Raw genomic sequence first — 13961 nt, forward strand, 5'->3', positions numbered from 1 at the left:
GATTGTATATACGGCGGATACTGCCCTCCAAAATAGTTTCTCTCGTTTTGAGGAAATAACATTAGAGGAATTGTTACAACGTGTAAATGGAATAAAACAGACAACATGTTTACTTGACCCTCTTCCTGGGAAACTGATCAAGGAGCTCTTTGTATTATTAGGTCCATCAGTGCTAAATATTATAAACTTATCACTCTCCTCGGGCACTGTTCCCCTAGCATTCAAAAAAGCGGTTATTCATCCTCTTCTTAAAAGACCTAACCTCGATCCTGACCTCATGGTAAATTACCGACCGGTGTCTCACCTTCCCTTTATTTCAAAAATCCTTGAAAAAATTGTTGCGGAGCAGTTAAATGAACACTTAGCGTCTAACAATCTATGTGAAACCTTTCAATCCGGTTTCAGGGCAAATCACTCCACGGAGACAGCCCTCGCAAAAATGACTAATGATCTATTGCTAACGATGGATTCTGATGCGTCATCTATGTTGCTGCTCCTCGATCTTAGCGCTGCTTTCGATACCGTCGATCATAATATTTTATTAGAACGTATCAAAACACGAATTGGTATGTCAGACTTAGCCCTGTCTTGGTTTAACTCTTATCTTACTGATAGGATGCAGTGTGTCTCCCATAACAATGTGACCTCGGACTACGTTAAGGTAACGTGTGGAGTTCCCCAGGGTTCGGTCCTTGGCCCTGCACTCTTCAGCATCTACATGCTGCCGCTAGGTGACATCATACGCAAATACGGTATTAGCTTTCACTGTTATGCTGATGACACCCAACTCTACATGCCCCTAAAGCTGACCAACACGCCGGATTGTAGTCAGCTGGAGGCGTGTCTTAATGGAATTAAACAATGGATGTCCGCTAACTTTTTGCAACTCAACGCCAAAAAAACGGAAATGCTGATTATCGGTCCTGCTAGACACCAAACTCTATTTAATAATACAACTCTAACATTTGACAACCAAACAATTAAACAAGGCGACACGGTAAAGAATCTGGGTATTATCTTCGACCCAACTCTCTCCTTTGAGGCACACATTAAAAGCGTTACTAAAACGGCCTTCTTTCATCTCCGTAACATCGATAAAATTCGCTCCATTCTGTCCACTAAAGACGCTGAGATCATTATCCATGCGTTTGTTACGTCTCGCCTCGACTACTGTAACGTATTATTTTCGGGTCTCCCCATGTCTAGCATTAAAAGATTGCAGTTGGTACAAAATGCGGCTGCTAGACTTTTGACAAGAACAAGAAAGTTTGATCACATTACGCCTGTACTGGCTCACCTGCACTGGCTTCCTGTGCACTTAAGATGTGACTTTAAGGTTTTACTACTTACGTATAAAATACTACACGGTCTAGCTCCATCTTATCTTGCCGATTGTATTGTACCATATGTCCCGGCAAGAAATCTGCGTTCAAAGGACTCCGGCTTATTAGTGATTCCCAAAGTCAAAAAAAAGTCTGCGGGCTATAGAGCATTTTCCGTTCGGGCTCCAGTACTCTGGAATACCCTCCCGGTAACAGTTCGCGATGCCACCTCAGTAGAAGCATTTAAGTCTCACCTTAAAACTCATTTGTATACTCTAGCCTTTAAATAGACTCCCTTTTTAGACCAGTTGATCTGCCGTTTCTTTTCTTTTTCTTCTATGTCCCACTCTCCCGTGTGGAGGGGGTCCGGTCCGATCCGGTGGCCATGTACTGCTCGCCTGTGTATCGGCTGGGGACATCTCTGCGCTGCTGGTCCGCCTACGCTTGGGATGGTTTCCTGCTGGCTCCGCTGTGAACGGGACTCTCGCTGCTGTGTTGGATCCGCTTTGGACTGGACTCTCGCGACTGTGTTGTATCCATTGTGGATTGAACTTTCACAGTATCATGTTAGATCCGCTCGACATCCATTGCTTACCTCCTCTCTAAGGTTCTCATAGTCATCATTGTCACCGACGTCCCACTGGGTCATTATTGTCACCAATGTCCCACTGGGTGTGAGTTTTCCTTGCCCTTATGTGGGCCTACCGAGGATGTCGTGGTGGTTTGTGCAGCCCTTTGAGACACTAGTGATTTAGGGCTATATAAGTAAACATTGATTGATTGATTGATTGATCATTCACAATGCTTACGTAAGACAAGAACACATGTTTTTTGTTTTTTATGCATTGTAATTATTAAATACAAAGGGGTTTTCATCACTGTTAGAGATACTTTTCCAAAAATAAGGAAAGGTAAACACATTTCGGCCAATGAGCGTAATGGTGCTCTGCCGCATATGTCAACTGTCTAATCACATTTCAATTTTTGTTTCTTGTGTAGACGGAGCAAGACCAGCAACATGTATCAACTCTTTATTGCTCAAACAACAATTGTCATCCTGCCACAGAGCTCAGACCTACTTCCTGTTCCTGTCTACAGCGCTAAGCCTTCTGGGTAATGTAGTGTATAAACATTAGGCAACACACTGGTTTTCCTTACTTTCTAGTTTAAATGCATTTTCATATCCATTTAACCTTCATTTATCCAGGGTAAGGAAATTATGGACAGATTGCTTGCAAATAAGCAGCATTTACATGACAGATATGTTGCTGTCTGGTGATAATATTTCATCGTCTCTTACTGTATTTACCAACAAAAATTTGCGCTATGGATTACTCTCAACAGTTCACAAATGATCTTAACGTGCGGGGGTAAATGTGTTCGGACATAAATAAATGCCTGAAGGTGCCATATTGTAATAATTTCATGTCAAGTTTTCATTCAATAGCCCTGATATGTAAAAAGGCATTAATAAATCATGTAAATGTTGAATACCTCTATAACTGATAACTGTAGTTCAGCTGGGATATGCTCATTTAGAAATTTGATTTACAGCCCCAAAATCTTGTTATTGTTTTAATTTTGATGCCCTGCCCTCCACCGTTTGACCAATTAGAATGTCAGTGAATGTGTCCCATCCTGGTTGCCAGTTACGCACCGCCAGCTTCGTCGAGGTCCTGCAACTGGTAAAGTTACTAAACATGTCAGACCTTAGTAAATCTAAAAGGCGTCGTTATGACTCTCAACTTATTCATGACAAAGCCAGGAACAAAACAAAGATTTGTATCTGGGATGCTTTGAAAGATTGAGACGATTGAACGTGGTGAAGATTTTTTTCATCTGACGTCAAACTTGCTAATTTCCTCCTTAATAGGTAAGTCTGGCATTTACGTTTTCTTATAACTTGTATTAAATGGAAATTGACTTTTCATATGTATACTTTATTGTCCAACACAGTCTATAATGATGTCTAACCAATTTAGTATGATCGTACAACGAATGCTTAGGAGCGAAGCACCATCACATTAATGTAGCTCAGCATGCTAATTCGGTCAATGACACATCGACATACAGGCTAACGGGGGAAATATATGCCCATTAGCATGTATGTCGATGTGTCATCCAACTGACAGGGCAAAATATATTTTCAAAAGATAAAACCTATGTGGATATGGGTAGTGTCAGTGCCTATTTCGTTCTAAATATGCTGATATGCTGAGGAAATGTGTAAGTACTAAGCAGGGCTATTTGCAGTTTCTGGTACTGTATGTGCATCAGGCACATATGGGGTGGTATTTGCTTGGTACAATATAATGCTTTACGTGTAATATTTTCTACTGTGTGTATTGACATGGTAGTGGGCTATTTGATTCATGCGTAATGTGGCTTATGTGTAACGTGGGTTGGCTCACAGAATTGCACTCTGCACTAAAAGATGGTGATGTGCATACATGGAAGAGAATGCAGTGCGTCAGGTTGGATGCAATATGGAGTTTTGCTGAACAAAATGTGGCGGTAATTTAAATTTTTATATATATTTATTTTGAAGTCGGTCCATGCAGTCAAACTAAACATTTTAGCAGGGTAATGCCAACAATCTGTCCCAACTCCCGACTAAAATATTGCTGCGTAACTTTTTTTATAAGTGATTAAAACAGAACAGTAATTTGAAAGCGAGCTCTCATTATGTGCTTTTAATTCTATCTATTGTCTACTTTTAGGTCTGTGTGGTAAAAAAAAATGAGTAAAAGCTCATTTTAGATAAAGGGTAGAGCTACACGTTGAAAACCTCTATTAACAGTCTGTTTTAAGAGAAAAAAAGTATTTAGTGTGCTGACGCACTTCATGGGCTATAGTTAAACTATGAAATCGTGTTTAATAACACACAAGGAGAATGCATATAAATGTATTCATTGGGTAATTATGTACATAGTGTGCAAGATGAGACCAGGTTTAGAATTGTGAATACACTGGTTACTGTATGCAGGTCACCTGTGGTTGGTCTGAGGCATTGAAGCAAATCTCAATGTATCTGTTTGAAAGACTGTAATCAAGCAAACTCCGACTTTCTATTCCTAACTTTTCTATTTCTAGCTTACTACCCAATCAACCACCTAATGCCAGATCAACAGTTAGATTAAAGTCTGCAATTAAGAATAATTCCTATTACAACTTGAATAGACAGTGTCATGGTTGGAATATCTTGTTTAAATTGCAGGAGAACGTTCAAACAGATGACTGACATGCAACAACAGTTATAAAAGCCAAAGACACCATCAGCCAACATGATTTTGAAAAGCAGGCTTCGAACTCCCAACTGCAGACATGCACATGTGTTTCTCAAAAGCTACACAATTCTATTTGTGATGCCAGTTGCCACATGCTAAGGTGTGAAAATGCACTTCAGGATGCACAACTGTGATCAACCACAGTTGGTTGTGTTAGCACGTGCACAACAACAGACCACACCTGACCACACCCAACTGGCGTGTTGGCTGTGATCAGTGGTGCAACAAACTTGAACCTTTCAACCCGTAGAGGTCAGTGCAACAAAATTTGGACTCCATGCACTCTTAATGGTGTGGAGTGGATCCAATGTAGGAGGCACCTGTGCAGCATAAGACTGTGCCAGAGGGTGAACAATTCTCCAACTCACTGGTACATTCCCACAAAATAATGGTGATTTATTATCTTACCATGCAAACACATGCTTAGTGGACTAGCCCTAACAAAGTGGTTTTGCTGTATTTTGGCCAGACGGAAAATAAAAGTAAATTGAGGAAAAAGTTGCAACATTAGGATGATAAAGTCAGATTTTATTGAGACAGTGGTCATTTTATTGGAATAAAGTCATTATTAAAACAATTGAATGTTGAAATCCCCAAACTAAATCTATACTCTTATTATATCTTCATAAGAACCTATTTTCGGTCTATTTTATTTGCTGTATTGTGGCATTCAACTGCCCATACTGCATCTCCTATTGTTTTGTTCTCTCAAAATTAAAAAACATTTAAAATTCAGACATTTTTCTTAATGGTAATATTACTCTAATTAAGAATTTTTTTTTATTTAAATGCTACATACTTGGTCTACAAAAGCAAATTACACAGGTATCAACAGCTGTGGCTGAAGGCAACCTCCTGGATTCATTTTTACAAAGTCACAAGACAGCAATAGCAGCATTTTATATAACATCCTAAATATGTGTTTACCGCTAAAAACTCAGCTATTTGTGTGAAACTCATGCTGAGCTGTTGTTTAAAAATAAACCATTACCGCTATTATACATTTGTTGTACAATACACTTGTTCAAAAATGGCCATGTGGTCAAGAGATCCATGTTCCCTTTCCACTTTCGCAAGCGCTTCAAACATTGTGTACAGTTTATGACTTTTAACATTTGTAAAAAATTTTTACGAAAATTGCCTGCCTCCAGTTAAAGACACTGTTTGCAACATTTAAGCAGATGCCGAGAGGGTGCTAACTTTTCATTGATTTTAAAGTTGTATATCCCGCCCTCTTATCAAGTAATGACGTAACTGCGCGCATTCTCTGTTGTTAGCCAACGATAGCACTTCTGTTAGCAAACATTAGCCATCACGATTTTGCATGTACATGTGGACCAGACGGCGGTTAGTGACAAGACTGAACGTTAAACAATTTTTCGGACCGATGAGAAAAAATGTTTCAATAAAATAAGTAAATGTGGAAAATATAAACACATTAAAAAACATATTTCATTAAACCATGAATGGTAAGTAGTGCTTTCAAATGATTAATCATGATATATCACGATCGCAAAATAATTAGCGCATGCTTAGTATTACCACCTGGTCAAACTTGTGACGTCGCGAGTGACACTTCCACTGTCATCATTTTCAAAACGGAGGAGGCTGATTTCAATACCGGTAATTTGAAATCGCATAAAGGGAAGAAGATTAAGAGCTATTCAGTAGGATTTAAGGTCCAAGCTTACATCACACTCACATTTTTACTGCATACCTTTGGTAAGTGCCGGAGTGAGAAGAGATTTTAAAATAATTAGCGCATGCTTACTTTTACCACATGCCTTTGGTAAGCGCAGGCGTGAGAAGAGGTTTTAAATTAATTAGCGCCCCGGCGGCAAATCAAGGAAATACGGTACTTTGAATGAACTTGTACAAAAAACAATATTTGGAAGCAAATGCAATTTTATCGTCAAACTGTCAAGTAGTTTTTAAAATGTTGTACTTGTATGCTCTACATATGTTTGCTAAAAAAAATGTGTAACTGTTTATTCTAGAGTACAATCAGGGAGTATTTTGGAGTGAAATTTGCCAACGAGCAAACCAGTCAGCATAAAATGAATTATTTTATTAAAAATGTTTATAAATTTCCATATGCATTGATCTAATCATTGACCACATAAAAACTTGCTTTGCCTTTTTGGTAACCATCCGCGGTTAAGGTAAAAAAGCATACACAGTCAAAATAAACTGTGTGATTAAACTGAGTACATACATGATAAACACAATATTTTTTTGTGTTTAATCACAATTTAAAAGGATTGTTTGCAATATTTGCACAGATGCCTATGGGTTGCCAACTTTACAATATATTTTACAGAAATCCTGCTCTCTTACGGCTTCTCGTATGTAATGACGTAATTACGTATGTGCGTACGTAACACATGCATGCGCTTTAGGTGTTGTTAACTAATAATAACCATTTGGATAGCTCACGCTAGCTGTCATTTAATGTAGATTCTATCACAACAGCATGACTGTAAAATGTTGCCTCTATTGGACCGCTTTTGTATGTGTGCACGCACTCTTTGCGTGTTGAAGTGACCGGGTGACTGACAGCCATAAAATTATATCATTTTATTCGGGCCCGCAAAAAATGTTGTTACACAAACTTTATAATTATGAAAAAATATAGATAATTGTCAAACAAATGTGTTCTGTTAAACCACTAATGGTAACATAAGCTAGGGCGGGAGGTGTTTTTTTGCTTTGAAAAATGTTGTGAGGAAGTTGCAAACAGCAATTTTAATTTGTTATTTTTCAGTGCCCTATTTTTTTGGTTTGAAACAGCCCCTTGACCTCCGCGGTTTAGTTAGCATTTACAAGTACATATGTATGTACGTCACAAAATTATTTCCCTGATAATGCGCCAACTTTACTCTCGTAGAAGACGACTTTATTCTTGTAAACATTCAATAACATGGCTTAATTCTGATCATATTGCAATTTTTTTTTCTCCAAAGTAAATTATGGCTCTGTATGTGATTACCACTTTATTCTGGTATTTTTCTTTTTCTTTTAATTTTCAGTGTGGGCTTAGTACTTGAATGCACTGAAGAACAGCTGCTTACAGATGAAATTAAAACATTCAACCAGGTCACAATATAATGATATCTAAGCCTGGGCCCTAGCTACAATAAAAAAAAAAATAACAATCCAAATCGCCTTTGCAATTAACCAGGAGAAAATATCCCAGACCCTGCAGCCTACAAATGTGCACGTAGAGACACCGCAGACAATGTTTCTGGGCTCAAACTGCATCGGCAAGGGGGAAAGATGTCGGAAAACCTCATCGGAAAGCTCTAACACAGTCTGAAAGAAAGCAAAACACATTTACCGTGTGTATCACTGTATTTAGCACAGGCGGGATGTTCATGTTCAGAGGGCATCAACTACTTTCTGGATTATTTCCCCATTTCACATTAACACTTAGCCTTGTTTGTGTCCTTTTGTGCTATTAAACTTGTGGCCTGTCGTAGAAACGAAACAAAAACAAGTACTTAAAGGACTATTATAAACGGAGCCGCAACAGCTTCTAGGCTAATTACTATAGTGACTCAGGGAACCATTTTAATGTTCAGCCAGTGAAGTGCATGATCAACAAATGGCTTAATTAAGCACAGGAAAGGGAGCCGTTACATGGTTATAGTATTTGTTATGACTTTTGAAAGAGGGAGCAGACCAATTGAGAGTTGCCTCCTTGCCTCTGAAACCACTAGTGGGGGCGGAAAGACTCCAAAACAAAGTCACAACAGCTAGCATTTAGCTTAGCAAAGTTGTCATGGCTGACAGGTTAGCAAACAGTTGCCTACTTACACATCCAGTAGAAACAGAGCAACACGGACATCCCTTTGGTCTCCTTTTGCTGGCCACCTGTTGAACGCAATTCCAATATTCACTGGCGTTTTAGCCCTTGTGCTTGGTTGTATTTATCGCTCGCTAGATATGAAGCAGCATTCGTCAGTGCTGGGGATGTAACGAGAAATGGAAAAATGACAAACCTCAGTTAATATTACCGTTTTGAATTGAAATCATCATAAAAGCGTGATTGATAACCACACATTGATAAGCTCAGACCGGTGACACTATTCATTTAATGGAGGCTCACGCTAGCTTTAGCTCGCCAGCTAACTTAAGTGCTAACAATGTCTTTCCCCATTTAGAAACAACATACTGAACACATTACTACCTAAGCAACGAAGATATTTATTTGGGCACGTTTAACTCCTCTTGAGACACACAAAGAAATATGACACTTTTAAAAAAATCTAACTCAAAATGGAAGAAGATAAACATATTTAAACACTCAACTAAAACAATACGGCTCTTAAGAAACCAGAACGATATTTAACGTTTCTTCTGCCTAGAAAGTATATAGTTGCCCCTCGTCACAACACGCTTCAATGTTTGCGTCTTAACCACATCACAGATTTATTTTTTTATGTTTTGTTTTTTAATTTAAAGCATACTAAAAAAAAATGGTTCTAAATAATTGTTTTCAAGCTAAATAAACTACAATTATTGGCCACTAGAGGACACCAAACCAATCAGAGTGCGCTGTTCAATATTGTGGCCACTGATTGGCTCAGCCTCAGAAAGCATTAATACATTAGATTAAAAGACTCTAATGGTCACTTGAAGGCATTATTCCATGTCCGTAGGGCTCTTACAATATTGAAAATCAAAAAGGTCATAAACAGTTGTTATGCTTTGGCTATGAAAATATTTGATTTATGATTAATGATTCCTACATTGCGAAAATTCATTAATTGCAGTCATGCCCAGAACCAATTAACAGTGTAAACGAGGGATGACTGTACTGTGTGTCTATTAATTTCATTTAAAAAAAAAATAAAACTTGGTGAAAATATTTCAGTGTGTGTGTGAATAAGTACTTGTTGAGTATATTTAACAATACCGCGATAATTTTGCTCACAATGACTGCGATGGGAAATGTTCCTATCGTTACATCCCTGACTCAGCACTTACTGCGTTAAAGAAAATGAGTCAAAATGCTACAGAACTTGAAAGTTTGAGCTTAATTCCCAGTGGCTAGTCCCATAAACTGCAGTCATAAGAGAAGCCATAACTTAATGCATCTTTAAACTCAGTCAGCGTACTTGCAGGTTTTCCTTTGCCGTTGATATAATGCCGCTTCAATAATGTCCGTCGTTGTAATGCAACGAGAATTAGCCAGTCATATAAAACCTACCGTCTGAAGATTTTCACATTTCCATGACATGAGGATCAAGAGCATTGAGTGTACAAATATAATTTCCTCACACGGAGCACCCAGCACACTGTTATTGCACATGTATATTTCGGCATGGCTCTACTCGTCAATCAAACCCTTCTTCACTATGACGCATTTAGATGATGTAGCTCAATAAAAACAATGGCATTTTCTTTTTTCTTTTTATTTCTCACCATCCAGCGCCTTCTGTCTGAGCCTTATCCTATCAATTCTATTATTTTAGGTAGCATCAACACAGGAACCTCTCTGAAATACCCATAATACCCAGTAAAGCCTGCTATTGATAATGTGTGATCAGTTTATCCCCTAACTACTGATTAGTGTGCAGGATAAGGGCGAGGAAACTGGGTGACTTCTTTGAATTGAGAACATCATAATATGGATTTGTCTATTGGGACAAAGCATTTCTGCATACAATCACCAAATTACAAAAATAAAGGGATGGTTGGGGATAGGCACGTTTCACTTTTGAACCAATACAGTACCATTTCTTGGTCCTTTTGTGTGTGTGTTGATAAACGTTAATTGTTTAAAAATAATGAAATCTAATATTTTTGTTAACGTTTACCACTGAGCTGATAATGATAACTTTGTTGTACAGTTATTATAACTTGTTATCTTACACATCTGAGTCTCATTTGCAATTAATATAAAGTGTACAGGTGTCAAACTCAAGGTCCGGGGGCCAGATATGACTCGCACCATCATTTAATTTGGCTCGCAATAGCTTGTGAATGTTAATCAATAAAAGCACCTAATCCATATGGATAAATCTATTTGAGGTTTCAATGTTGACATGGAGAAGTTTACTACATGCAATTGCATATATTATTAACTTTAATATTATCTAATCATGCAACAAGATATCCCAAACATTTTATGTGGATGAAATAACATATAAATATCTACTTGTCACCTCGACTTATGATCTCAAAGCAAGTTATCAAACGCGGAGACAATTGTGAAATTACATAATGAGGCGATTATACATTTATACTTGCATATAGTCAATATTACAAGCGGCCCTCTAACAGCACCCATAACTGCGATGTGGCCCGCAACGATAACCAGTTTGACACCCAAGATTATAATAGATTTTGCATGCAGTTGCAAATCCCAAACGTTTGGTGGCAGTAGTGTATAGTCTAAAGTGTGTTGCTATAGTAGTCTTTGCTATAGAGTTGAAAGTGCCAGTGTAGTTTAATTTTGCGCCCTACAATGTGTGTATTTAACCCGCATGGTTCAGTAGCTGAGATAGGCACCAGCGCCACCCGCGACCCCAAAGGGGATAAGCGGTAGGAAATGGATGGATGGGTTCAGTCTCTGCTTTCTGTTCCGCCTGGGACTGGAACCTCGGTCGGTGACAAGAGCTTGTTAGCTACCGAGTTAAAAGCTAAAGAGATCAGCCTGATAGCCAGCCCTGCTCTTGAGGTTGCGAGGGAGTGAGGTTTACCAACGTACACATGGCCAAGCCACACGGGCTGACTTCCGTAAAATTTACAGTATACTGTAAGTATTGTACTTTTTACACAGCAGCTGTTTAATTGTAACATGCATGTAACTTGCCATGTAAATTCACTAATTGTAATCGGTCGCAGGTCTCTGGCGAATCCAAAGTTAATTAGTATTAAACCAGCACACTTAAAAAATCTGGAGCCTTTCTGTACTTTTGAGCACCTTCTTTTTGTAACATTAGAGGCAGTCCGTCTGAGTCCACTTCTTGAGTGCTTGTTTCCCTGCTAAGTGTTTGAGCCGGTGTTTATTCTGCAAGCAGACATGACGTCAAGTCCAACAAAGCTATCGTTTGATTTCACGTGAGTCGGTACCAGGTGGTACCACCAGAATTTCGTCAGTAAGTGTCGAAGTACCGAATTTGGTACCCATCCCATAGTCACGGTAAACCCAAAGGGCTTATCTATGCTTTGTCATATTTCCTAGTCGTTTTGCTACTATTACCGTCACTTGTTTTCCTTGTCTGTGACACCTTCTCTATTTCTGTGTACTTCTTTTATGAGTTGAGCACTGCGGCCCTCTACTGGAGGCATGTGCATCGTTCAAGCATGAGTAAATATATTAATACTGAAAGTGTAAAAGTCAACCGCCCCAATATTTGAGGAGTTCTGCGTTAGAGTATACAGCAGCGGGACAATCCTGTGCATGGAAGGGATGCACTGTAGAAAGATGAGTGTGAGCACAAGCATAAAGTGAAAGATGAACAAGTTTCTTACCGGCCAATCATAGTAGAGTGCTGCTGGACAGCCGCCTCCAGCAGCCGCTCCAAAATGGTCCACTCTCCCATGGTGAGGTGTCAGGGTATAGTCACACCAAACGGGGTACTCAACCTTTCTTCCTTGCGCCCCCCTTGCCCGTTGACCTCAGTGCTGCACTGGCTCCCTGTTGACCTCTACACCTTTTGGGTGATGCTTTTGTGCTTCCCCCGGGCTTGCCGTGCGATGATTCTCTTGCCAGTGGTGGAGAGGTGCTGAACTGATTGCCTACCACCCCTCAGCCCTCTCCTCCCTCTCGCCTTCACCCCACCTCCTCTCCTGTGCAGTGATGCCTGTCCTCCCTGCCGCACCACTCTGTTCTGCACTACAGCATATGCTATAGCTCACTGCTTGACAGCCATGATCACCCCCTCTTTGCTGCCTCTCTCTCCCTCCACCCTTTACCCTCTTGGTGCTCCTCCTTCTATACTTCAACTGGCCTCCTTGCCATCAGTGCTCCTCTGTGGCCGTCCTTGCATTGTCTCTAGACCCTCTGCTCTTCTGCACCTAAAAGCGCACTCTCCCACTTCCTACTGAAGACTGCAGCAGCACACACACAGCTCCTGCCTGCTGAATGTCATTTTATGACTGGAGGAATGGTCTCTTCCAAAGCTCCAAGCGCTACAGTGCAAGGACTCGTAAAAACACACACACACACTCATATACACTAACACACACACGCACGCTGCCACCAAGCCCTTTAGTAATAAATCAGCTGGCTTGCTGCATCCAGTGAGGCTAAACCAAGACGCTGCAGACCTTCCGTCCTGTCTTGTTCCCCTGTTAGCCAGTTTCAGCCCACTAGTGCTCAGAGTCACGTCTGCGGCACATGAAGAGCCGTCCTGTAAAGCCTATTTCTGGGCTCCATCCTCTTGACTCCCATCACCCAACCTAACCTCCTCTAGCCCCTAAACCTCCCCTCTCTTTCCCCCTCCACCTATTGTTTTACTCACGTGTGTGTGCAGATCTTTCCCAACTAGCTCTCACTGCACCGTCCCCATCTCTGTGTTTCCTCTCCACCTCTGTCTCTTTCTCCAGAATGGAGTCGCTCTATCCCTGTCACATTGTGAGCATGCAGAAATCCCCCCCCACACCCACTCAGAGATCTGCTCTCTCTCCTCCCTCTCTCCCGCCCTCGCTGGTAAATGTGCTTACCCTCATCGCTGCTTCACTTATGCTTGCAAGAATGCCTCCTTCTGGCCACAAATGCAAGGATTCAGCATCTTACACTGCATTACGTCTCATCACTGCTGCAATCCTTTGTTCCGTTTCTCCTCTCATCCGGGGAAAATTATTTCAGGGGGATTGTGGCTCTGTTACCCCCCGCACCATCCCCCACTGATGTCCTTTTCCACTTCTTACTGTTAGGGATGACAACACACCTACTTTACCCTGACCCAACCCTGATGTCATTCCCTCTCCTAACTGGCCCCTGTGTTCTTCACTCATTTCGCCCTTCTCCCGCTCCTCCTTCATTACATTCCGCGTGCTCCCCATCCCTCTCAGGAGACCTGAGTGCTGTACTGCATTTTGCTGTGACATTGAAAGCTGCATTCATTAGATTTATATTATGGTGATGTGGAGATGGGAAGGTCTCCCTCCATCATGCTCACACATCAAGTCAAAGGTGCGTCACTGATACACTCACACATCAACAGCCAGCTCAGGAAATCCATATTTGTGTGTACCTTCAGGGAAATAAAAAAGGAGGGTACTCTGTGTTTTCCCCCATACAGTACTAAACGCCAGTGTCCAGTGCAGTGGACATTTACTTTTGGTGGAATTTATTTGTCAGTGTTACATTTTACTGAATTCAATAGTTTTTTATGTA

At 40.4% G+C, this 13961-nt stretch overlaps 1 protein-coding gene across 2 annotated transcripts in view; it reads right to left on the reverse strand.

Annotated features, from left to right (window-relative positions):
- Positions 1-13226, reverse strand: part of LOC133551242 (gap junction delta-2 protein-like) — a 57408-nt gene extending 44182 nt beyond the window's left edge. The window contains exons 1-2 of one of the 2 annotated variants that reach the window (XM_061897745.1): positions 12092-13226; positions 8426-8482 (exon numbers count right to left, since the gene is read on the reverse strand). In XM_061897745.1, the coding sequence (XP_061753729.1) occupies positions 8426-8482; positions 12092-12162 (128 nt within the window). In that variant the 5' untranslated portion in view covers positions 12163-13226. The remainder of the gene's footprint in view (positions 1-8425; positions 8483-12091) is intronic. The other variant, XM_061897746.1, reaches the window with a different exon arrangement.
- Between the last annotated feature and the right edge of the window lie 735 nt (positions 13227-13961).

The sequence above is a fragment of the Nerophis ophidion genome, linkage group LG04 (genome assembly GCF_033978795.1).
Source record: "Nerophis ophidion isolate RoL-2023_Sa linkage group LG04, RoL_Noph_v1.0, whole genome shotgun sequence".
Taxonomy (NCBI): domain Eukaryota; kingdom Metazoa; phylum Chordata; class Actinopteri; order Syngnathiformes; family Syngnathidae; genus Nerophis; species Nerophis ophidion.